The sequence below is a fragment of the Elgaria multicarinata genome, chromosome 15 (genome assembly GCF_023053635.1).
Source record: "Elgaria multicarinata webbii isolate HBS135686 ecotype San Diego chromosome 15, rElgMul1.1.pri, whole genome shotgun sequence".
Lineage (NCBI taxonomy): Eukaryota > Metazoa > Chordata > Lepidosauria > Squamata > Anguidae > Elgaria > Elgaria multicarinata.
In genome coordinates this window covers 13,908,252-13,933,139 of record NC_086185.1, presented here as the reverse complement: position 1 = coordinate 13,933,139, position 24,888 = coordinate 13,908,252, and the positions used below count along the sequence as shown (strand labels likewise).

The window sequence follows — 24,888 nt, the reverse complement described above, 5'->3', positions numbered from 1 at the left end:
ATGGACCCTTGTTCTGATCCAGCATGGCAATTCTTACGTTCTTAAATCAATACGTTGCCAGGATGCAAACGCTTTGATGAAATAACGAAGGGATAATAAAACACCTGCCGCATAATGTCAGTTGGGGAAAAGACTGGGCTCAGGTCCCTTCCCCCTGACATCAAACTGCATAAGTGCAAGGGCTTTTGGGGTATGGAAGAGCCATCCAGCAGCCTAAAGTGGTACAGTCCTGCAGCCTTTAAATCTACCTGGACACATAGCAAAGAGTTTTAGTAGGAACTGGTGCTGCTTGGCTGCAAGTGTGGGTCTGATGTATGTATTCAGCAGAATGAAAGGTAGAGTCGACTGCACCATTTAGGCTGTGATCTTATACCCACTTACCTGGGAGTCCCATTGAACTTAATGGGAGTTACTTCTGAGGAAATATAGGATTGGGCTGTGAACACCGTAGATGGAGGAAATTACTTTAAAACAACACACATGCACACTGTCAAAAGACAAAACACCCTGCAGATGAACAACTAGAATAGCAGGGAGAGGGATTTTAACCCACTCCTCTCCTGGTGTGCTAGCTTTCTACTTGCATGGACATTTTTACCATGTTCAAAAAGTCTGAAGTGATATAGCCTGCAACCTGCTTCTCCTGCTTGTGTAGAGCAACTAGACCTTGTTCAACTTCCATCCTGCTACCAGGCTTGGTCCCCTTATTGAGTGCCCAGCCCCTCCACTTTACTAAAAAGGTGTTCATAGAATCATAGAATAGCAGAGTTGGAAGGGGCCTACAAGGCCATCGAGTCCAACCCCCTGCTCAACGCAGGAATCCACCCTAAAGCATCCCTGACAGAGGGTTGTCCAGCTGCCTCTTGAAGGCCTCTAGTGTGGGAGAGCCCACAACTTCACCAGGCAACTAATTTCATTGTCGTACTGCTCTAACAGTCAGGAAGTTTTTCCTGATGTCCAGCTGGAATCGGGCTTCCTTTAACTTGAGCCCGTTATTCCGTGTCCTGCACTCTGGGAGGATCGAGAAGAGATCCTGGCCCTCCTCTGTGTGACAACCTTTTAAGTATTTGAAGAGTGCTATCATGTCTCCCCTCCATCTTCTCTTCTCCAGGCTAAACATGCCCAGGTTTTGTACTTGCAGTAACTCCCGTTCTTTGCGGTGCAAATGTTTAGGAAGGGGCTGGGGAGAGAAGTTTAATCTCAAGGTTGCATACAATAAATAATGACCCCTTTTTCTGGAGCAAAAGTGGACTGTGGAGCGGGGTCCAGGTAAGGTGACTTCTGCTGCGGCCAAAGGTGGTCAGTGGTCATTTTAGTAGAGGTAAAGGGCAGAAGAGGCTGGCCTCGTCATGTGCTAGCCTCTACTGCGATGCATCCTTCACCTAACTTAATTATATTATTATTATTATTATTTATTTATATAGCACCATCAATGTACATAGTGCTGTACAGATAACACAGTAAATAGCAAGACCCTGCCGCATAGGCTTACAAAATGGGACTTCATCCAGAGTGCCTGCCATTTATTTCTCTTCTTTTTGGACCAGGGGCCAGTGGCGTGGGCCGAAGCCACATTAAGAACACCCTGCTCAGCAAGAACCCTGAGAAGTTTGGATACCCCATTCCATGTAAGTGGGCCTAGGAAGGATGCGTTCCACTGTGTTTTGGAGTTTGCCCAACTTTCTTCCTGCTACAGGAAGCTGCTGGCTTGGGACCTTTATTGCCGCACTGTCCCAACTGGAGAAGACCACTGGCCTCACATCTGGTGTGTTAGAGCTCATGTCGGGCTGCTGGTTGGTGACATAAACGAAGGGTGGTGGTCTTAATGCAGGCTCTTGTCCTTGACAAATCCGGAGAATGGAGGGATGTACACAAGTCTCAAAATGCTTCTTTCGTTAGAGCAAAGTAAGTTTAAAACAGGGAGGAGGCTGCTTGAAACTAGAATGTATTATTCATCTGTGTAGCCCACTATTATCTTCTGTAGCTGGTAGATGCTTTCCAGGGTCTCCTTCCCTGACCCTTTTAACTGGAGGTTAAACTTGGAACCTTCAGCAAGTGACGTAGAGGCCTCAATCACAATCCAATTTCATGGATGAAATTAACTTACGTGGTGGGGGAAGAGAAACGTTTCCCAAATTTGGCTTGTAAATATTCCTGTCTATATTCTCCTAATTTGTGTCCTTTTTTTTTTTTTTAAAAAAAAGGAAGTTTCCCACTATGAGCACAGTTACACTTAGAGGTTTTGGAGGGTGTAAAACAACTTTTGATAAGGACTTATTTTTATTGTCTTACAAAATCAAGCGTCTGAAATTATATTTTTTTGCAATTTGAGAGTTCCAATTTGTATTTTCCAAATGCTGCCAGGTGGTTAACATTTTCAGCTAAAGGTTCCCCCTCCTTTTGAATCTACCTGAGAACATACAATCGGCCCCGTAGCATGGCCTAGTGGCTCAAGTGTTGGACTTGGGGGCGTTCAAAGCATAGTGCCCTTGATACATTCTAATTCAGCCATCCCCAACCTGGCACCCTCCAAGTGGTTTGGACTCCAACCCCCGTCATCCTCAGCCAGCATGTGATGATGGGAGTTACAGTTCAATCCATTTGGAGGGCACGTGGTTGGGAAAAGCTGCTCCTCTTGTGGCAGAGGATTAAAAAAAAATCTAGTAGCAGCAAATAGGGATGATAAAATTATTTTTCCTCCGGCCTCCGATGTAGCCTCTGTCCTCCAGATTCCCCAGTAATGCCATTTCCTCTGCAGCAGTCTGGTTCCGCCTTGCCCACTGTTGTTTTCTCCTGCAGACACCACCCGGCCCCAGAAGAAGGCCGAGGTGGATGGGAAAGTCTACCACTTCGTCTCCACAGAGGAAATGACTAAAGACATCTCTGCCAATGAATTCCTGGAGTTCGGGAGTTACCAGGGTAATATGTTTGGTACCAAATTTGAATCCGTGCACAAGATTCACCAGCAGGACAAAATCGCAATTCTGGACATTGAGCCACAGGTAAGGCAGTGAGCGAGGGCTCCCTTTCCTTGTAGAGGCAATTTGTAAACCTGGGAGCATCTTTAGACCTTGATCCCATTGTAAAAGTACATAAAAGGGAAGAAGGGATGCGGATCAGAGGTAGGAGAGGAAGATTGGCAGGTGAGCAGGAGCAATATTAGTCCTTAGCAAAGTGACCTAGAGAAATCAACACTGCACTATTTCACTTAGGTATGCGGCCATTGATCTTACGGGGTGGGGGACTGCCAGCTTCTCTTTATGAAGGCCCGTGCCACTCTTTTCTTAATTTTTTTTTTAAAGGCACAATATTTAAAGTGGCTTGAAACTGGTTTAACTCTCCTAAGCTTTTTCCAAAACGCAATGGGATTGTAGCCTCATTTCAGAGGTTTCTTACATGAAATCCTGCAGGCCTGTCATGGTCTAGAAGTGTCTTGCACAGCCCTGTAACAAAGAAGACACACAGACCGCCATTTTAACTTGAGATCAATTTTATCCCCTTTTTGGTAGACCCTGAAGATCATCCACACTGCAGAGTTCTCCCCTTTCATTGTGTTTATTGCTCCCCCGGACAAGGCTGATCAGGTAAGGGATCCCTCACTATTAGCATTAAAACGTGCAACTGAGTTCTGGGGGGAGAGCAGGCGGGTTTGATTTAGTTTTGTCCAGCCTGTCTCCTATATGGACACTCTGAACGTAGAGAAAGCGAGTTCCTGGGTCCACTCCTCAGTAGTGAATAGGGCTATGGACCACTATTGACAAAGGTAAGTGGGGGGGAGGGGGGCTTACCTGGCGCCACGGTCCGTATGGTGGTGGGTGAAGCCAGGTAAGGAGGGAGGGGGGGCTATCCGGGCAAAACGGCATCCGAATCTCGATCCGGCCCTCTGGATGAGCAGATCGGGGGAGGGTTGGATCAACCCAAGGCGCTTTGGGCCCAATCCAGAAGATCTGGATCAAGCCCTGAAGCGCTTCAGGGTGGTGGTGCTGCACAGCCCTAGCAGTGAACAACGGACAACTTAGTGCCCCCCCCCCCCTTGCGGGCTGCTGGGATCCTTGCAAAAAATGCTTTGTGATCTTGATTTGATCCAGCCAGAGTACACACTCCCTGTCACTTAACACGGAGCAGTTTCCCCGCAAGTGACCCTGAGTGTGTAACTCTTGCTTTATAAATTTAAAGTCCATCAGTGGACCATGCAGTCTAGTAAGAAAAATGGAGCTGGATTTACCTTGGCGTTTTTAAAATCCGTATGTGACACTGCAAAATCAGAGGTTGCACCTGAGCAGTAACTTTCCCATATTTATCCCACCCCACCTAGGAGTTTGGGTCAAATTGTGAACCCCGCATTGCTAACACTACCCTTTTCCCATCCCCTCCTGTGCAGTCAGAAACCCTGCAACAGCTTCAGAAGGATTCAGAGGCCATCCGGAGCCGATACGCCCACTATTTTGACCTGTCGCTGGTGAACAACGGTGTGGAGGAGAGCCTTGAGCAACTCCAGGCGGCCTTTGAGCGTGCTTGCAGCTCTCTGCAGTGGGTTCCTGTTTCCTGGGTGTACTGAGCTGGCCCTGTGCTGGCAGGAGTAACTCCCAGAACCCCCTCAAAACAGCATGTTGAGGACACCGGAGGGTCACCCATTTCCCTGCCCTATGCTTCATCCAATGCACAGCCCTTTTGCCCTTTCCTCAGAGCTGCTGCTGTTACTGCCAGGGCAAAAGTCCCAAACTTGCAGCCGCAAACACTCACAGAAGACGACGTGTGTGCATTTGTTGTCTGACAGGTCTCACACCTGCAAATTCTGGCAACAGGGGCAATAAATTAGGACGTCTGTCCTGTAAGACCCTAAGGGTGTCTTCACACCTTGACACTAAGAGCACCTTCTGGGTGAAAGCCATAAGCTGTGAATGTAAAGAGGGGAAAGCTGAGCTCTTTTCAGTTTTAAATTGAACAGGACGGCCTCAGTTTAGGAAAATTGTTGATTTCTTGGCATCACTGGGAATAAGGGGGCTCCTTCCACAAACACTTCTGCTCTTTTAACCAACACCCCCTCAGTGTTACACATATAAGTGTTGAGGGGATGGTGCTTTGAATTTTACACCTCAGCTCCTCCTACTGTAGGAAGAATAGGCATATATAGTGATTAGCATCCCATTTTCCAGGTGTGTGGACAGTCACCTGCCCAAAGCTATATGCAGTTGGATGTTTGAGCTCAGAGACAGAAAAGGGTATGGCTGTGAGGAATAGGTTCATGGAAACCAGAGAAGCAGCTACCTATTTTTAAGCCGGGGGAAGAGGATGCGGGAAAGACAATCCATCATCGAGACATAGCTTGACTTTTCTCAGCACCGGCATGGGGTAACCTGTAGAGATGATCCTGACATATTCTCATGAGTTAGGGAAGCTCACCTGTGATATGCAAGAATGCCCCATCATTTTTGCCTCTACTAAGAAAGTTAATGGAGTGACTTTGTTCCACCTGCACGCTTCCCTCCACCCACGAACACAATTTAGGGGAGGGGGGTTGCTCAAATAGCTGTCCACATCTAACACAAGGTCATTTTGTGTAACTAGCAGCAGCGGCCAAAGGGAGAATGCCTGGACATGTAATAAGCCTCATGTTTTTGAGGATGCCAAAAAAAAAAAAAAAAAAGCCAATGATGTGCAATAGGGACCGTTGGTTGTGTCCATTACAGGGAAAACAACAAGCAGCAATAAAGTGTGTTAAACTATTGTGTGACTTCTGTGGCTTATCTCTCTCTCACACACACAGACATACACTCCTCCCCACTGCTCATTTGGAAAATAAAAAGGCCGATAGTAGAGGAACTCAAGATTTGGAGCTAAGCTGAAGAGCTTTTGGTTAATGCATACGGCCCACCACATCTTTCGGAGAAATCTAAGCCGCAGTCTCCGAGCAGTGAACCCCTGCCAAATAGCACTGCCTAGAATAAGGCAGGCAGAGGATAGCTTAAAGCAGCATTTATTCCATCTAGGAAATTGCACTCCCAACTCATTCTATGCCTAAAATACTCTTCACAGTTCCTTATGATGCTTTAACTCTGACCTGAGCAGTCAGCAATGTAACATCAGTGTGGGTGGGATTTAGTTCCCCTTTCTGAAAATCTGAGCTTTGAGGAAATAGGCCTGTTACTAGTAAAACAGGCAAAACAATGAGCATGATTCATCAGTTACACAAATCCAGACTTGCTCCTGCACCTCAAGATGCAAACTTAGTCGTAAGCACTCCTACAGCTTCTGGAGAAACACGTGGGGGGCAAAAAACAGTAGCAAAACAAATGATTTGAGATCTTTTAATATATAAAAAAAGTAAGAACTGTCCCTCCTTTTAAAACCAACTTTGGTACTCCGCCTAGAAATGAAGGGGGAAAAGAAAAACAGGGGTGGGGCTAGACTACTGCCCAGAAGCAGTGATAGCAATGCACAGAGACCACTGACCTATATCCCCTCTGCCAACATACGCACGTGAGCAATGCGTATATGGACTCCTCAAGACTGCTTTGCCTCAGGACAAACAAAAAATGCTGGACGGAAGGCCATGTCTCCTCCCAATTCTGCTCAGCCAACTGTAGTCAAGCATCGCTTCAGGTTCTATTTTCAGACAGGTTAGGCAGATGCAAGGGGATTCTGATCTACCACTATATCTGGGGCTAAATGAAGGGGAGCTTCGGAGGGAAGGATTAGGTAGCTGACAGCGTGGAATTTCCCTAACAAAAACTCTTTAAAAACAAACTCAAAAGCGAGGTGGTACCCTGAGGGGGAAGATGTTTTGAGTTTGTTCGTGGGGAGTCAAAGCGAGCCCAAGGAGGGGAATACAAAAGCATTTTAAAAAGAATTAAGCATCTGTCCATGCAGCTGTAACTCTCCTCTTCACATCCCTACCAACAGACAAGCTACTGTGACGATTCAGTAGCTCTCTGACATTCAAGCAGGGAGAATAGCAGAGCAAGGAGAAGGGGGGGGCAGGAGAGAAGGGAGGCTGGTAGCAGTGCCAAATCAAGGGTGTCTTTGCTGGACCACCCCCATGGGAGTCTCACGAGCCCCCAAGAATTCATGCATAGGCGTCGCCAAGCCCCTCCCCTGCTTCCTCCAGCTATCCTTAGAACAGGACAGAGGGGGCTCACCACCCTGGCCCCCCAAACAGTACATCAATTTGCACAGCAATCAGGACCAATCTCTGCACGCTGATCTGGTCTGCGCTTTTGTTAAGGCCTTCGGACTCCTCCTTCCTGAGCCGGTCCAGGCTGGTTACTCTGAACTCTCCTCGGTCTCTTCTTGTTTCTTCTTTTTCTTCTTCTTCTTCTTCTTCACACTCGTGTCACTGGCCTGGGAGAGGAACAATGGAGCTCAAGGAAAGAGCTGCATCCCTTTGGCTGCCCTCCAGAGGAACTAGATATTTCAAGGTATACAGGTATTTCTAAATCCCTTCCCCGAAATGTCAACTACAGAACATGCAAAGCTGGCTCGGGGCTACCGCACCCAAGGGTTTTTACCAATACGGCAAATAACGGGTGTAATGATTAAGTTCCCCCCTTAATACCAAACCAATTTGGAGGCTAACACTTGATTTATTCACCACCAAGTGATGACTTGGCTTGTTTGACTTGCACTTGCAAACAGGCCACCAGAGATAAAACCTGTCCCATCTCCCAGTGGTTTTCAGTGGGTTCACATGCCCATCTTTCACCAAGAGTATAGCGAATAAGTGCTACGCACATATGAACGTAGACAGGGAGTTTGCTTTTTTAAGTGCACACCCCAACATACGCGATGGCAAAGGGATTAGATGTTGCCTACCATTTCCGTCAGCTCCCCGCTGCTCTCGATGGACTCTATCTTCCTCTTCTCTTTCTTTTTCTTCTTCTTTTTCTTGGCCTCCGCCTGCGGCTCCGGAGAGTCTGGGGGAGACGAGGCATCTACTCCCTGTTCCCCATCGCTCATCACGATCTCCCTCTTCCTCTGAGAGGAAAACAGAAGTGTCAGAGAAGCTCTAGACCAGGGCAGGATACTTTGCAGACAGGTCTAGGAGGGTGGGCATTGCTTTTGCTGCTTTAAAGCCATCCTTGCTGCAGTTTCAGAACTAGGGGGAACTTACAGCTTGCGCAGAAAGTCTGAAGCGTTTGGCATTTGCTCTACATTCGGAAGAATGAGACACAAATGAAGCCCAGAGGTTTCAAACCGCTTATAGTATTGGGATCAGTTACTCCCGCCATGCAAAGGACATTTCCAACTGCTTTAGGTGGTGCTGTTTGCTGCTTGAGAAAGGTGAAAACAAAGCTGCTCACCCAGCAGCAGGGAACAGCATCTCACTGGGGAGGTATCTGGTAGGACCAGAGATCAGCCCGGAATGGTGTCACTCCAGCCTTTCTCCATGGCCAAAATGATACAGGGGAGAAAAGAGGCAGCAGTAACATTTGTGCACCTAAACCTTCACAGAAAGGGTCTGACCTCTGAGGCTAAGACAGGGTGTGAGGGGCAAAACATGCCTTAGTTACATCCCGATTGGATTACTGTAACGCGCTCTACGTGGGGCTGCCTTTGAAGAGTGTTCGGAAACTCCAGCTGGTTCAAAGAGCTGCAGCCAGATTGTTGACCGGGGCTGGTTACAGGGAGCAGAGAACTCCCCTGTTAAAACAGCTCCACTGGCTTCCAGTCTGTTTCCGGGCACAATTCAAAGTGCTGGTTATGACCAATAAAGCTCTATATGGTTCGGGTCCAGGTTATTTGAAAGACCGTATTCTCCCTTATGAGGCTGCCCGTGCTTTGAGATCTTCTGGAGAAGCCCTTCTTTCAGTCCCACCATCTTCAGAGGCACGCTTGGTGGGAACATGGGAGAGGGCCTTCTCGGTGGCTGCTCCGGTGCTCTGGAACTCTCTTCCCGGGGAAGCTAGGCTGGCTCCCTCCTTGATGGGCTTTCGGAAGCAGGCTAAAACTTTTTTGTTCAAGCAGGCCTTTGGAGAATAATCCAGCCCTCCATCTATGTTAATGTTTTATAATTTTGTTGTGTATTTTTTAATTGTTTATGGTTTTGTTTTCCCTCCCCCCCCATGTATATTTTAAACTTTGTAAGGCCGCCTTGAGGCCCAGCATTGGGCAAAAGGCGGGATACAAATAAATATAATAAATAAATAAATAAAACATGTTTTGCTCGCCGTCTTGCATGTAGGCTGTTGCAAGCTATGACAGGGCCAGGAAAGGTTAGCGCCCAGAGCTCACCTAAAAGGCTTCCACCTGCAAACAACACCCCCTCTTCCACTCCTCTTCCCCTAAACCCGGAACAGTACTACGAGTAGGTTCCAGGTGACACCATCCCCAAACGGAACAAGATGCTGAGGCACAAAAGCCCTGAAGCAAACCAACCTTTGGGGCCCTCTCGGGCTCCTTCTGGACCACCTCCTCTTCCACCTCTTTCTTTACAGCAGCCCTGGGAGGAAAACAGGAGTTCGGTTTGCATCTTTCAGCCAGAGCAGATTGAGATTATGCACAAAACTTCCCCTGCTCTGCCTCGCTTTTATTCTGGAATGGAAGCACTGTGATGTCTGGAAAGCTGGTGAAAAAACACCCACATGCATGGGGGCCCTGGCTGCAGCTTTCCTGGGCTTCCTTTAGCAGGCTGACTCCCTCTAGAGCCACAGAAAGGAGGCTAGAGAGGGATAACTGCCTGCTCAGCCCCCCCCCCCGCCCCCAGCATAAACAGCCCCTCCCTGCCCTGCCTTTTGGCAGCACTTTGTAAGCCCCAAACCAACGTTCCCCACTTCAGAGCATGACAGCAGTCGCAGACATTACCTACTGTAATCCACATAGTCCTTCTTCCAAGCCTGTGGGGTTTTCTCATTGGGCTTGCCGTGTGCGTCTAACAAGCCTTGCTTGATCATCATCTTCTTCTGAGAAGCCTGCGGGGAGAACAAGCAGGAGGTTCAACTTCTGTATACCGTTGGTGGGAGAAGGCACCTGCCACGAGGTGCGGCACCGTGAGGACAGAGCAACTGGATGTCTCACGGCCTCCACTTTCATTAACCAGCAAGGCCCTTGGAAGCTTTAGACACACACACACACACACACACACACACACACACACACACACACAAGATTGCTCATGTACCTCCTGCTACAAACAGTCTCTGGAGAGGCCACCAGTGAGGGAGGAAGCAGCAGCCAGGCACCTCTCCACCGTGCCTGGGTCCAGCTCCAGCTGAGAGCCCCCTCCCTCCTGCTACCAACTGTCTCTGCAGAGGCCACCAGTGAGGGAGGAAGCAGCAGCCAGGCACCTCTCCACCGTGCCTGGGTCCAGCTCCAGCTGAGAGACCCCCCCCTCCTGCTACCTACTGTCTCTGGAGAGGCCACCAGTGAGGGAGGAAGCAGCAGCCAGGCACCTCTCCACCGTGCCTGGGAACAGCTCCAGCTGAGAGCCCCGTCCCTCCTGCTGTCAACTGTCTCTGCAGAGGCCACCAGTGAGGGAGGAAGCAGCAGCCAGGCACCTCTCCACCGTGCCTGGGTCCAGCTCCAGCTGAGAGCCCCCTCCCTCCTGCTACCAACTGTAACTGCTGAACTTTGCAACTAAGATTGTAGTGGCTGAATTTGCTTTCCTTTTCCCCCCCCTCCTCCTCCCTCCCAATCCTCTTTCCTTTTGTGTCATGTCTTTTAGATTGTAAGCCTGTGGGCAGGGACTGTCAAGAAATACTTTTGTAAGCCGCCGTGAGAGCCTTTTTTGGCTGAATGGCGGCATAAAAATCCTTAAATAAATTAAATAAATAAGATTGCTCATGTAGATTGAGGCTCCCACGTCCTATGCGTTCAGTCCCTAGCAGAGCCATCAGTCTTGGGTGATAGATCGGAGTCATCTTGGCACAGAGTGCTCATGAAGTCTGCTTTGACATCATTTGGCTCACCACGGAGAGATTCAATGGCAAAGGCTGCAACTGCACTGGCCACAGCTTCAACCTGTTCCAGAGGTTAACCAGAGCAGCCCAGGCTTTTGAATGGAGGACCAGCAGCAGCTAGAGAGAGCGATGGGCAGCCGGACGGACCGCGTTTGGCACAACAGCAAGCATGAAGTGGAAAGCCAACGCCCGAGTGAATTGGTTAATACAGAACGCACGGCTGCAAGGCTGGACGACCCACGGGGGTTTCTTTGCATCTCGACAGTCCTCTGGCTCGGCAAGGCTGCCTGGCCAGGGCCGAGGGAGAGACGGAACCAAGCGCTTCTCCTCCGTAAAGGCAAAAGACCCAGCCCCACCGAAGACTCACTTTTGGCCCGAGCCCCCATTTGCGAGGGTAGGTGTCCCTTTCCATGATCACGCGCTTGATCTTCGCCACCACTCCGTGGTCGCAGGTCGAGATCACGGCCGTTGTCATCAAGGCAATGGCTGCAGGGAGACGCAAGAGGGAAAGCTCACACCCTGAGACACGACACACGCAGACCGTTATGCCGCCTAACCGCCCCTCCCGGCTCTTCCATTCCTTCAAGTACGCTTGCCGAGCAACGGCGTGGGCCCTTCTTTAGGTAACCCCCAGCCAAACAAGGCTTACTGCCTTCCCTTCCCCACGGTGCCCCTGCTCTTGAGGCGATTCTCTATAAAGCAGAGTACGTCTTTTCCCTGGTGGGAAACGCAACCACGTGCGCAAGGAAAACGGGTCAGAGGTACAGAACAAATGCCCAAACCCCGAAGCTGTACAGGAGTACTTAACACCATTTCCCTATATTCCCACGCTCAGTACTTTTGTCGTTGGAGAAAGGTACCTCGAGACATAGCTCAGCGTGACAGAGCACCTGCTTTGCAAGCAGAAGGTCCCAGGTTCGAACTACAGCTTCTCCAGGTAGGGTGAGGAAAAGAATCCCGCCTGAAACCCTAGAGAGCTGCTGCCATTCAGTGCCAGCAATACTAGGCTAGATGGACCGAGGGCCTGACGCTGTATAAGGCAGCTTCCTATGTTCCCACGACACGTGTGATCAGACAGTTTCATTCTTCTTGGTTGAGCCAGAGCCCCGTACAAAGGGGTTCTGGCCCCGCTTTTTCTGCCCAGGCCTGCCAGCAGCCGACCAAACATCCCCACGGCCCCCAGTAGAACACTGGAAGGTTGAAAGGTGTCTGGAGGCCACGCAGCATCAAGACCCTAGAACAGGAATCTGGATGTGGCAAGAAGGGCAGAGCAGCAACACTCAGAGAATGGATAAACTTCTTCATCACTTCACACGCAGCCCTGAGCGAGCGCAGGTGGGCAGAGGGACTGAAGAAACCCATTCCGAAGGACGGGCAGTTCTCACGAGGCCAGTCCATAGTTCTAAACACTCTACTTACGAGAACCCAACAAAAAAGAGAGCATGCATGTTCGAGCAGGTCTGCACTGCAGCCTAGTTGCGCAACCACAGCAAGGCACATCTCAAAATGACCCTGTAAGTTTGCCTTTATTGGTCATGGCTGTCTGCCTTGTACTGGAAAAAAGAAATATTTTGCCAACAGCCAAATACAAAGACCTTCGTGATGTGTTGCACATTCTCTTTCTCTCTCTCTCTCTCTCTCTCTCTCTCTCTCTCAACAAGGCACTAGAACAAATTTCTTTTACCCAGTACAAGGCAGACAGCCATGAACCAATGAAGGCAAACTTACAGGATCATTTTCACTTGTGTCTTGTTGTGGTTGCTCATCTATTTTTATTTATTTATTACATTTATATCCTGCTTTTTTCCTCCAAGGAACCCAAGGCAGCATACATAATTCTCCTCTTCTCCATTTTATCCTCACAACAACCCTGTGAGGTAGGTTGGGCTGAGAGTTTGTGACTGGCCCAAAGTCACCCAGTGAGCTTCCATGGCCAAGTGGGGACTAGAACTCGGGTCTCCTGACTCCCAGTCCAACACTCTAGCCACTACACCACACTGGCTATCTAGGCCAGGGTGCAGATCTATTCAAACATGCATGTTCCCTTTATCAAACCTTATGACATCTCCCCCATTATTTTTTACACTCCGCAATCACTTTTCTACTAAAAGTACACAAATACATTAAGGCAGTACAATGAGAGCACTATGATTTGATTTGCCAGTAGGTGTCACCACCGTTCTGTTTCTGGTAGCAGCACCCATGACGATGTCCAGTATCAGATCACAGATAACTGCCACCCATCCCAGTGCCATGGAAGGACTCTGCATGCATTTCACAAAGAAAAGGAGTGAGGGAAAAGAGCCGGAACAGGTCCCTGCAAGCAAGAACACTGTCAGCGAAGGAAAAATGAAGACTGGCAGTAGAAAGCATTTTCCCCTGAATAATCAAACAGGCACGGGGGAAGCAAACTCAGCCCAACGTACCAGTTATTCTGGGAAACAATCCCATCAAAGCAAAGTATGGGACGGACCACAGCTCAGTGACAGAGCCCGATTCTAACCTGTGCAGATGGCCTCGCCTTTTGTGGTGATCACAACGACTTCCTGGTTGACTTCAATGCCATCTTCGTACCGCAGAAGGCCTGGCAGCATGATTTTCGCGCCATAGCAAATGGCATTCACCTAAGCAGGAAAAGCAAAGAATGAACACCTGAACCGAGGGCTTTAAGCCTGTGCGGTATGTTATGGTGACTCGGGTACTGGTTCCCTTCTATTCAGCACTGGTTAGGCCTCATCTTAAGTATTGTGTCCAGTTCTGGGCACCACACTTTCAAGAAGGATGCAGACAAGTTGGAGGGGGTTCAGAGGAGGGCAACCAGGATGATCAGGGGTCTGGAAACAAAGCCCTATGAAGAGAGACTGAAAGAACTGGGCATGTTTAGCCTGGAGAAGAGAAGATTGAGGGGAGACATGACAGCACTCTTCAAATACTTAAAAGGTTGTCACACAGAGGAGGGCCAGGATCTCTTCTCGATCATCCCAGAAGGCAGGACATGGAATAACGGGCTCAAGTTACAGGAAGCCAGATTCCGGCTGGACATCAGGAAAAACTTCCCGACTGTTAGAGCAGTGCGACAATGGAATCAGTTACCTAGGGAGCTTGTGGGCTCTCCCACTCTAGAGGCATTCAAGAAGCAGTTGGACAGCCATCTGTCAGGGATGATTTACGGTGGATCCTTGCATTGAGCAGGGGGTTGGACTTGATGGCCTTATAGGCTCTGTCCAACTCTATTATTCTATAGTTCTATGAGTACTTACATCAGGGCTGCACAACACAGAGATGCATGCACATATGCGCGCGCACCCACCCACCCACCAAAGATCTGGATACAGATTGCTGTTTCATTGCTCCTTGCAGCGGCAGGGAAAGAACAATTCGTATGAAGATCTTTGGGAAAGGGAGTAGAGAACAGGAGGCGGTGGGGAATTTTAGCAATGGTGGGAGAGTCGGCATCCAAGGATGTTCGCATACTGTTTTTCAATTAACGTGCTCCAAGTCCACAAAATTTAAATCTCCTCACCATGGTAAGAAAAGCTCTATATTGGACAGCAAACCTTCATCATTAATACTTTTACCACAGTAGGATTAAAACTATTTATTAATGGGGGGCCCTGATTAATCAGGGTGCAGATTTTTCATGTTTTAAGACATTTAACTGATGTACTAAAAACTGCAGTTAGCAAGAGCCATCTTAGAAAAATATTTAAGAGCACGGGGAATGTCTCTAATGGAATGCCTGCTGCAACGCACATACAGGAAATCATTGGAGGAGGAAAGTATGATTTTCTTTCAAACTTTTTCCACACTTTCAAATTTATTTTTATTTATTTATTACTGTATTTCTTTGATTCTAAGACACACTTTTTCCCCATATAAACATCTCTAAAAACGGGGTGTGTTTATTATTTCTTAGAATCACAGCTTTTTTTCTGTTGGTGGTACTGAAATTAGTGTGCGTCTTACGATCGATGGCGTCTTAGAATCGAAGAAATACGGTACATTTTTATACCGCCCAATAGCCGAAGCTCTCTGGGCGGTTCACAAATGTAATCAATTAATAGATTAAATGTGATATAATCAATCAACTAAGGTTTCATTAAGCTGGTGTGACAGCCCTAGCAAGTATCAATATTAAACCAATATCTGCTTGTTGCATCTCTGGCCTGGGAGCAACCTCCAGTCAATTTCCTTGATGAAACTGACAGAGTTCGCTGCAGCTACTGACAGCAGAGGCCTTGCTTGCAAGTCAATGGAACTCACCGCACTGTCCTTCATAACCAGCCGTTTGTGGGATGTCAACAACTTCTCCAAGGGGAAGATCACTCTCCTGAGGTACGTCTCATCCTTGTTGTTGTCATACTGCCACTGTGCATCCAGCACATCATGCATGGTCACCATGTGGTCCTAGAAGCAGACACCGCCCCCGCCACAACATATGAGGACGTCGGCTATGAACATTGGAAGCTGCTTTATGTGAGATCAGACTGAATTGTCTACTCTCGATGGCAGCTTCTCAGGCTGTCTTTCCCCTCTGGTCCTGTACTGAATGGAGATATTGGGGATTGTACATGTGATTTTCTGTACCTCTGCTCTCTGACTGAGTATGGCCCCTTCCCAACCTGCAAGCCACCATTCACATCAAAAGAACTGGGCAGAACACAATATGCCCGTGTTTAGCTTTATACCCAGAACAAGCCCTGCGCCGTCAAGAGGAAGACAGCCGGGACATTCTGTGGGGCAGATGTGCCAATTTACAATCTTACTGGCTCCACTTGAGACTGTGTTTCGCTGCCTGAGAGAAGCTACCCTTTGGCTCAAGAGGGGGGGAAACATTTCCTGGATTATTACTTACTGATCTGAGCCAGCTGTATATGTCTGGCTCTGATGCAAGGCAGTAGCAACGTCAGAGGGGGAAACGCCAAAGAGAGTTGCCCCTTTGCAGGGGATGCAAGAGCTACCATGTAACATGGAGTCGATTGGCTTTTGATTCTAGGGTTACCTGAGGGTTGCTTAACTCTTTTATAACCCATGCCGTCCGGGTTCGCACAACACAACCAGCCCTGTTTCGCATATTTGAAATGGTGGGCGGTGTGCACCGTGAATCCCCGCAGGTTAATTAACCCACAGTGGCTTTCTGGGATGTGCGAACAGGTCCAATGAGACAAATAAGCAACATGCTAAAGTCTCTGCTATTCCATGCCCAGCTACAGCCATTGAAGCTTGGCAGTCCATAAAATCTACACATCCTTGTACAAACTCCCAAGCACTGTGAAAGGCAAGCAGTCTCCAGCTGAAAGGAGACCCCAGGACATTTTTCTAACACAACCTGCTTCACAGGACTTTGTACAAATGCCTCAGGGCGAGCATTGACTACGAAATGGTCATCCCTTCCCTGATACAGAGACCCAACTTGATGGCTTTGCAATTTGAGCCCCTCTGTCACAAAAGAAGAGCACTAGATAGGAGTTGCAATCCAGTTTCTCAAAGAGGGCATAGAATAAGCTGACTTCAAGCTAGCTGAGCCCCCAAAGCACCCGCAGATGTGCTTATCAGATCCCATGCAATTAATCTCATAGAGCTGCCAGGTAATGTTGTGGGCTGGGAGAAGGAACTGGCAGAAAAGCAAAATTTCCCACCAATGATGTCTCCCAACTACTTATTCTCCCAAAGCTTAATTACCAGAACAGGGGCAGCAGCCCTGGACTGAACTCAACACTTTGGGGAGCGACAACCGTAAGTCTCCCATGACGCACCTTCTCTCCCATGACCCCAGAGCGCACTCGCCGGAGCTCCTGCATCTGACCTCCAACCCCGAGCAATAAGCCCAAGTGCACACACAATGTCCGGATGTAGGTCCCAGCTTCACAGCTTACCCAGAAGATACCTGAGAACGGGGCAGAGTAAAAGCAGATGCCAAAGTTAAAAGAGATTTGCAGTCTGCAAGAGGCTGAACAGAACATGCTTCTGCGAGAGCCATCAGCATTGGGTGATAGATGTAAGTCATCTTTGCACGGTGTGCTATGCCATCTGTTTTACATCATTTGGCTCAGAAAACATCTTAAACAGATGAATAAAATGCAAGACTAAAAACCTGGCCAGATTGCAGATCTCCCAGAATACAGTAAGCCAGAAAAGAGAAAACTTTAGGTTTAGTCAGTAGCCAGACAGCCACCCACCCAGTTCTGAATGGGATATATTTCATTACCTAATCTCCTTTCTGGATCATATTCTACCAGTTTGCTCTCATAGATGGTTCGGACTCTCAGCTGTCTCTTTACTGCAGCAATGAGCGGGGGGCGCTGGAAGAGGGCACCTGTCAGAGTTTCTATTGCCTACAAAAGGAGACAAATCAGAAGTTACCACCATGTGAAAAAGCTCCGGTCCACATAGCACACACACACACGCACACAGCAACGAAGGGGAATACATTTGGGAATAAATTACAGTTATTCCCACAACACACCAACCCCCATTTCTGTCAACGGTTCAACACAGACAGCACACCAAGGAATCTTACCTATGGTTTGAAGCGGTGCCTGAATTGACCAGCTAATGGCCGTGACTCTGCTTCAAGGGGCAGAAGTGAATTTATAATACTGAATGCAGAGAAGACAAAGTGGAAGTAGACAAATTAGCTAGCACTAAACCATGGCCATTTATTAATTTACTAGATTTGTATTGCTGTCCCTATTCTCCAGGCGGCTCACAAAACAAATAAAACATAAAAGCAATTAAAAACTACTAAAACAAAATTATAACACAGGTTTTATACTGATAGCCCTAGACTACAAGTTATTTAAATAAAAAAACACCTGGCCCTGGAGAGACATTAAAGATGCTACTAGACAAGTCTCTCTGAGAAGGCTGTTGCAGATCCGGGGGAGAAGAGGGCGCTATCGAAAAGGCCCTTATTCTAGTGGTTACTCACCTCACTTAATGTAAGCCATGGTTTAGTGTGATGTCTGATTGAGTCAACGTCAGCAATTCTGTGCTGCTAAGCTTTAGCTTCTAAGGGCTTCCTATTTGGCTATCAAAAAATGAAGCAAACTCCAATTGTTGTCTGAAGTTTTGAGCTTTGATCCATTGTCAACTATGCACTCTTGGATTTTCAAACATCTGCCCCTTCTGCAGTACCTATGAGTCAATTCCCAGCTCCAAAAGACCACTAAGTCAACCCCATTTTAGCTGCCCAGGCATCTTCAGAGATAACCAGGGCTGCAAGGCTAGTGCGGGACAGAGGTTTATGGGTTCTGCCACGTGACTAAAAGCGGTCAGAGTATGTCATTCGTCTTAGTAAGGACCAAACGAAAAGGGCCTCAGTCCCACTTGCTCCACATCCATTCTGCAGGCAGCGACACACGCAACTGCCAACAGAACGCTGGACAGTGGTTGGAAGCTGCACACCACCAGGAACCTAGAACAGGAATCCAGATGTCACAGGAAGGATGGAAGAGCAGCACTCAGCGAATGGATAAACAGCTTCATCACTCCGCTTGTCGCAAGCCCCTCCAGGCAGAATCAAAGCCTACATTTTTTCCCCACTGAAACTGGCCATTTGAAATGTAACTTACAACAAATAGAAAACATAAAAACTGAATATAGAAAACTTCCAGAACCAAACATAAAAACTGAACATAAAGTAAGATAAGCACTTTTTTTTTGCTCACACTGCACAAGTATGGAATTTGGCATCAGCGATTAGGTTTTTCTTAATTACAAGTTTTTAGCTCTTACAGAAATTGCAGGCAGTGTCTGACCACATTGCAAAAACCAGAGGGGGCTCTGCCCAGGACTGCCAGCCTTATTTGGGAGCGGAAGAACTATAAAAACATGGACTCCTTCCCCAGCCTTATTTGGGAGCGGAAGAACTACACAACACATAGAAGTCTGCCTAATGTGCATAATTTAAAGCCACAGTAAACAAGGCTCCGAGGTCCAGGATTTCTTTCAAGCCCACACCATCGTGCAGAACCATATCCCACTTTATGTTGCAGGTGTTTCCCCTTAAGAACAGGCCTTTCCCCTTATAGCCACTTAGTATGCACTGATCTACAATCATATCCACCCACACCCCACTTATACATTACATGGTTTTGCTGTCATGGTTCACATTTGAACTCAGTTCTACTCACACAGGATGGCAGCAGGTGAAACTTAAATTTCCTGCCTGGCAAAGACTTACCCTTGAAAGCTGAACCTCGCTCTCAATTGCATTGTGCAGCCGAACGATTCCCACATACTCTTTGCCTGGAAGACGACAGAAGAGTAGTAAGGAGGGGCCACTTGGATTTTAATGTTCCACCACCATGCAAGTGATCCTGCAGTTTTTCAGTGCCTAACAGCGGCCCGTAATTCTTATTTCGAGACAAAGCAGAAGCCGTACCTGCACTTTGCTGAGACTTGACCAGGCGTGTTGCTCGCTCAATGCATACAATCAGGCACCCGGTCACTTTGGGGTCCAGCGTGCCACTATGCCCAGTTTTCTCAACCCGGAGGATGCGGCGGATCCAGGCCACCACCTCATGGGAAGAAGGATTGGAAGGTTTATCCAGGTTGATAAAGCCCGTCCTAGGAGAAAACCACAGTGACTGCTACCAACTGTGTCTTTAAGTGTCCATTCTGCTTATTTTTCAAGAAAAGCGGAATCTTAATTCAAATCTTACAGCTTGAAGATTAGCAGCAGATCAGCAACTAGGGACTACAAGTAGGATACAGTGTTCATTGCAATGCTATTTATTTATTTATTTATTACATTTCTATACCGCCCAATAGCCGGAGCTCTCTGGGCGGTTCACAAAAATTAAAACCATTCAAAGTATAAAATAGTATAAAACCGTAATATAAAATACAATACAATTTTTATTCTCCCAGTATTTTAACTGTCTATAAATAAATTTTAACTTGGGTGTTTTAAATTTGTAATTTTGCACTGCTGCTGTTTTTATCTGGTTGAGCTTTTATATTGTATTTTATATTATAGTTTTATACTGTTGTTTTATACTTTGAATGTTTTTAATTTTTGCGAACCGCCCAGAGAGCTCCAGCTATTGGGCGGTATAGAAATGTAATAAATAAATATAATGCTAGTTATAGTTATGCTAGCTGTGGCATAAAGCACAAAGTACACATTTCTGATAGATGAGTCAACACATGGCTATAGCAGCACAGTTTTAACTCTTTTGTACCTAGCCTGATCCTAGTCTGGTTTATTACTAAATATTTTCTAACCAACAATATACTAGATAGAAGATTACATGGCAGAGCAGCAGCGAAGTCACAGGATGCCAAACAAAAGTATGCACAGATTTAATAAGGAAATTGCAGTAACTGATAACCTTGAAACAGAGTCCAACAACACAGTAGCATCAATGGAACTGATTTTTCTCCAGCTTCTATAACCCAAAGGTTCTGATATAAAGTAATATACTAGTGACCAATGTCTTTGAGCCAGTTCACAGATTAACGAGAAGCTGCCACGGATGGATTTCCGCTCATTGTGGCACCAGCCGCCATTCTGAAAATTCAACCCGTGTTGGTGCGCTGCAGTTTCTTGTTACATGCGAACCTGTTTCATTACCCTCCCACTGTACTCACTCTAATTAATAAGTTCATGACAAAGTTGCAGAGAGAATACCAGGGTGGGTGGGGATTTACTATTAACTTCCACAGGACCTTACCTTACATACTCAGCAATTTCTCTTTTTAAGGGATTGCAACCGGAAGGAAGGGGTGTGTAGTGTGTTGTCCTTACATTCAGTTTGTCAAAATTCTACAAAATCCAAAACAAAGCAAAAAAAAAGTTATACACTATTCAGAGGTGCTCTGGAATCCTTGGGTTGGATACAAAAGTACTAATCCATCTACAGAAGGACAACTTCAGATCCCGGCCCTTCATGAAAGACTAGGTAAACTGCTTGGTTCTAAGAACTTCAAGCATTTCTACCCATCCCGTATTTCTGTTTCACTCTGTAAGGTTCCATTTTCATTTCGCAAAAACTTGGCATCTAAAGCTTCTAGGAACTATGCACTCAGATGCAAGTTGCTCAGCCCTTTTTAAAAATGGAGGAATTGGCTAAGATTTGCTCTCACCCACAACTCACTTTTCCTTACCGACAAAGTTAAGTGTATATTTAACAAACAACTTTAAGGGAGTTTTAAGAAATAACTGTAAGTTGATTGCTTTGGTTTCAGTTCATGAATGTTAAATAAAACAGTTCACTTGCACAGACCCCTTTACCTTCAGAAGCAAAGGCCACTGTGATGTATCCAGCTGAGCCACTCGGGATTCAGGCTTGATAAGGAATTCTTCCGAATATTGTATATCCTGGGAACAATTGAATGGCTAGATTAATAAGTGGGATTGCCAAACAAAGAATGCTGGCTACGTCTTGCAACCAAAGACTGTCAAGAAAACTTGCTTATCAAAGACAGCAGGCACAGAAGCGCAATCTGATGGCAGACAAATCATTCATTAGTGCCTCCTAATGACCAAGGGGGAACTCTGAGCAAGTTCACTGCATTGACAGTAGCCCACAAACCAGCACAGTGAGCTTTGCTCACTCTGTTTCTTAGTTCATCAGGAAACTTGTAAATCACAGTATGCTCTTCTTTAGTCGAGAGATGAAGAGAAAATTATCAGGGCTGCAGACTCCAAGCTGCCGAGCATTCTCTCGCTGCACACTACAATGTATGCATTTTTAAAAGAGGGAGGGTGGAGTCTGCTGCATGTTAGAAGAGAGCATACCATCAACATTTCCTCCAGAATGCATGTAGAAAACCAAGTACCATTGCAGTCATTAGCTGAAGTTTTAACTAGGGTTGTGCCCAGGACAGGGTTTGCATGCCACTGGAGACAAAGGGAATAGGACCAACCACTAATGATATACCATCTCTGCTCATCTTTGTACTGTGTTGTCTAATGGACTAGCATCTTCCTAAGAAATGCACTATTGAAATGCACTATTTGGCAAGATCGACAGAGTAGGAACAGGCTTAAAACGTCTTGCTCTAAATTGATATGCAAAGCAAGCAAACTAGATCACCAGGCAAACTCACAGCAACATCTTCATCTGGCAAAGACCTCTTTTCTTTCTTCTTCTTGTGTTTCTTAGAAGCAGAGCCTATGGAAAGAGTATCATAAATAGTAAAGTAGCATCCCTACAAATGAACCTCTAAGCAGAAATAACCTTAGCAGCAGCATTTCCCGATTTACCAAAACTAACCTAGAATGAGAAGTTTGATTAACATTGAGGCAGTTTACTATTCAGGAGTTTTTACGCAATAGTCTTTATTAGTGGGGTGCGGAGGGGAGCTGATGTGTAAAACAGCAGCACAGATGACTAGGAGTGATAGGTGCAGGCCATTCCAGTTGTAATGTAACTAGAGAAGTGTCACCTCAGCGAGAATGAGGAAAAAATGGGAAAATACAGACTTGGGGGGTGCAGGGTGGCTTTTCTATTTTTCTTTTTCAGTTGCTTATAAAAAGCATACCTGAAGAAAGAAACTATCACTCAGCAAAATGAGGGTGCTAAATGAAAGTCGATTGAGAGTGCATCAGTAACTACAGTGTGTGGTTTTCACTCAAAAAAGTCCCCGTTCGGGCCCAAACGTCTCTTCATTACTTCAATTGCAACCTGGCCTTCCCTGAGCTGAGGTAACCAAACCGTTTGGAGATATCAAGCAGGGAAAAACTCCACTTACTACCACTTGCCAACGTTATTCAACACGTTCAAGAGTATTAGCAGTCACTGCAAACGATCAAAGAGTGCACAAAGCCACGTGAGCAATTGAAAGCATGGCGGTGAACTAGTGTATAGCAGAGGTAGTGCAAATGTTACTGCAGCCAGTTAACCCCTCTGTAACCAAATACCCACGCATATAATCTATGTGCATAAAAAGTTTGACATGTAAATTACATTTTTCAACAGCTACTTCAGTCACGAAAAAATACAAAATGCCCCCCCCAACAGCTACACTTAGCAGTAACTGTTGCAATCTTACACGTGGCCCCGCACTGCACACCTTAAATTGCACAAAGAAAAGCAGATGGGATCCCCCCCACCAAATGATAACATGTAGATAGCCCCCAGGTAAGAAATTAGGTAATGGGCAATCCCTCCGCTCACCCACTAAGACAGAACATTCCTAAAGGAGCCACCTTTGTTAACATCCCACAACACCATTTCCTGGAAGGAAAGGGGAACACTGGTGGGCAGTTATCAAGGGGTGAAAGGGCGCCCAGGGCCTAATACTATGCAGCCCCTGTAAGGAAAGCACAGCTGCCTCTGAGCATGCACAGAGCACGTTTCCAACACGCTACCGCCGGTGGATAGTTAGCAAGCTCCGAGGACCTAGTACTAACCCTCTCCTTATGCAGTCCCTGCAGTGAAGCTACAGCTGCTTCTGAGCATGCACAGAGCACGTTTCCAACCCGCTGCCGCCGGTGCATAGTTAGCGTAGGAGGTAAGGGGCACCGAGGGCCTAGTACTAACCCCCTCCTGCAGTGAAGGTACGACTACCTCTGAGCATGCACAGAGCACGTTTCCAACCCGCTGCCGCCGGTGGATAGTTAGCCCGGGGGGGTAAAGGGCACCGAGGCCTAGTACTAACCCCCTCCTGCAGCGGACTACCTCTGAGCATGCACAGAGCACATTTCTGACAAGCTGCCGAAAAGCCCCCTGCTCCCCTGGATTCCTATTTGAGAGGCAGGGGTTTCCAGCTCCGCGAGTGCACGAACTTCCTTCCCCTCTCTCTCCCCTCCCGTAGAAATGTGTGAGCCCCGGCACCTTTTCTCCCCCTACAGCTATGAGCTACCAGCCTCCTCAGAGGATCTGAAGAGGAGGCAAATTCCTCCTCGAGGTCAGAGGCGGCTTCCCTGCGCCTCCGGGGCGCCCCAGGGCTACAGCCACGCCGCCAGCTCGCCTCGGGCGCCGGGAGCGCAGCCCTGACCCGGAGCGCGCGCTCCGCGACCCACCTGGCCCGTCCGCCATCTTGCCCTCGCCACGCGCTGCCTCAGGAACACACGCGCGCGCCCTCCCGCCAGCCCGCTCTGGCCGGAAAAGGCGTCTCCGCCCACTTCCGCCCTCTATCCCGTCAAGCACCGCGCGCGCGCGCGCCTCGCAATGGAGGAGCGGATGAAAAGGAATACGAGGCAGGGGGAGGAGACTTTGGACTTCCGGCAGGAACTATAGAGTTACGAATGGGAGAGACGGTCCTACAGATCGAGGAATGGAGGCGAGGCAAGCATAGAGATTGAGGGGAAGGCTAGAGAGTCCGACGCCTCCAAGCCTGAATTTCCGGTGTATAAACAGTGGAGGCTGGTGGCTCCGATGTCAGTGGGGTTGTGTAACTGCTCTGGGCTTCAGTCAGAGGATGATGGCAGATGTAGTCCAAAACTTCTGGAGGAGACCACTTTGGGGAAGGCTACCAGAGGCTCTCTCACCCAGTGGGGAAGAAAAAGGGTGTGTGAGAGAAGTGAACTCATTTCTCACTCACATGCCCTCTTGCAACAAAAATCAAGATACCCCCACAACCCTTTCGTGCTTTTAAATGAGAGAAATCGATATTCCTTACTGCTGAACTACAGGAAAGGGTCTTGGTCTATATAACTTTTAACTACTGAAGGTATTTGTAGTGGAAGTATAAGCAGAGAAAGAATTGTTCTCTTAAACTTAAAAAACAGTAATTATTACTGAGCAAATCCCTTCTGTCCATTACCTTTTACCAATTATTTAATTCTACATAAACTAAGTGAAGCTAAGGAGTAACAAAGAACAAATCTCTTGTTTGAGTATTGTGATCTGTTATACATGGGGCTACCTCTAAAGGCAGTCTGAATCCTCAATTAGAGCAGAATAGAGCAGCGAGGCTGCTTACTGGACTGGCTGTTTTGAAGATATTGCTCCATCCTGTGTCAACTGCACTGGTTACTAGATAGTTTTGAGGCTTGATCCAAAGTGTTGTTCCATTAAGTCTTTTTGAACTTGTTTGT

The 24,888-nt window shown here is 47.3% G+C and overlaps 2 protein-coding genes and 5 non-coding genes across 7 annotated transcripts in view; 1 reads left to right on the top strand and 6 right to left on the bottom strand.

Annotated features, from left to right (window-relative positions):
* Window positions 1-5,727, top strand: part of MPP1 (MAGUK p55 scaffold protein 1) — a 38,046-nt gene extending 32,319 nt beyond the window's left edge. The window contains exons 9-12 of the mRNA XM_063141884.1: window positions 1,548-1,628; window positions 2,800-3,002; window positions 3,510-3,584; window positions 4,382-5,727. Coding sequence (XP_062997954.1) covers window positions 1,548-1,628; window positions 2,800-3,002; window positions 3,510-3,584; window positions 4,382-4,558 — 536 coding nt within the window. The 3' untranslated portion in view covers window positions 4,559-5,727. The remainder of the gene's footprint in view (window positions 1-1,547; window positions 1,629-2,799; window positions 3,003-3,509; window positions 3,585-4,381) is intronic.
* A 1,111-nt stretch (window positions 5,728-6,838) lies between these two features.
* Window positions 6,839-23,959, bottom strand: DKC1 (dyskerin pseudouridine synthase 1). Its single transcript, XM_063141723.1, has 15 exons — window positions 23,872-23,959; window positions 21,954-22,018; window positions 21,136-21,222; window positions 20,576-20,667; window positions 19,282-19,466; window positions 19,081-19,145; window positions 17,104-17,230; window positions 16,652-16,782; window positions 15,159-15,302; window positions 13,399-13,519; window positions 11,263-11,381; window positions 9,802-9,908; window positions 9,376-9,439; window positions 7,813-7,974; window positions 6,839-7,341 (listed from the first exon to the last, which is right to left on the bottom strand). Exons 1-15 carry the CDS (start codon window positions 23,885-23,887, stop codon window positions 7,264-7,266), a joined length of 1,563 nt encoding a protein of 520 aa, XP_062997793.1. The 5' UTR covers window positions 23,888-23,959; the 3' UTR covers window positions 6,839-7,263.
* Window positions 10,824-10,900, bottom strand: LOC134409416 (small nucleolar RNA SNORD83). The gene has a single exon (XR_010026177.1). It is a non-coding gene; the product is annotated as a small nucleolar RNA SNORD83 (small nucleolar RNA).
* Window positions 11,962-12,208, bottom strand: LOC134409421 (small nucleolar RNA SNORD17). Its single transcript, XR_010026182.1, has one exon. It is a non-coding gene; the product is annotated as a small nucleolar RNA SNORD17 (small nucleolar RNA).
* LOC134409420 (small nucleolar RNA SNORA36 family) lies at window positions 16,488-16,621 on the bottom strand. The gene has a single exon (XR_010026181.1). It is a non-coding gene; the product is annotated as a small nucleolar RNA SNORA36 family (small nucleolar RNA).
* On the bottom strand, window positions 16,870-16,944 carry LOC134409417 (small nucleolar RNA SNORD83). The gene has a single exon (XR_010026178.1). It is a non-coding gene; the product is annotated as a small nucleolar RNA SNORD83 (small nucleolar RNA).
* LOC134409422 (small nucleolar RNA SNORD17) lies at window positions 18,166-18,391 on the bottom strand. Its single transcript, XR_010026183.1, has one exon. It is a non-coding gene; the product is annotated as a small nucleolar RNA SNORD17 (small nucleolar RNA).
* Window positions 23,960-24,888: the final 929 nt, after the last annotated feature.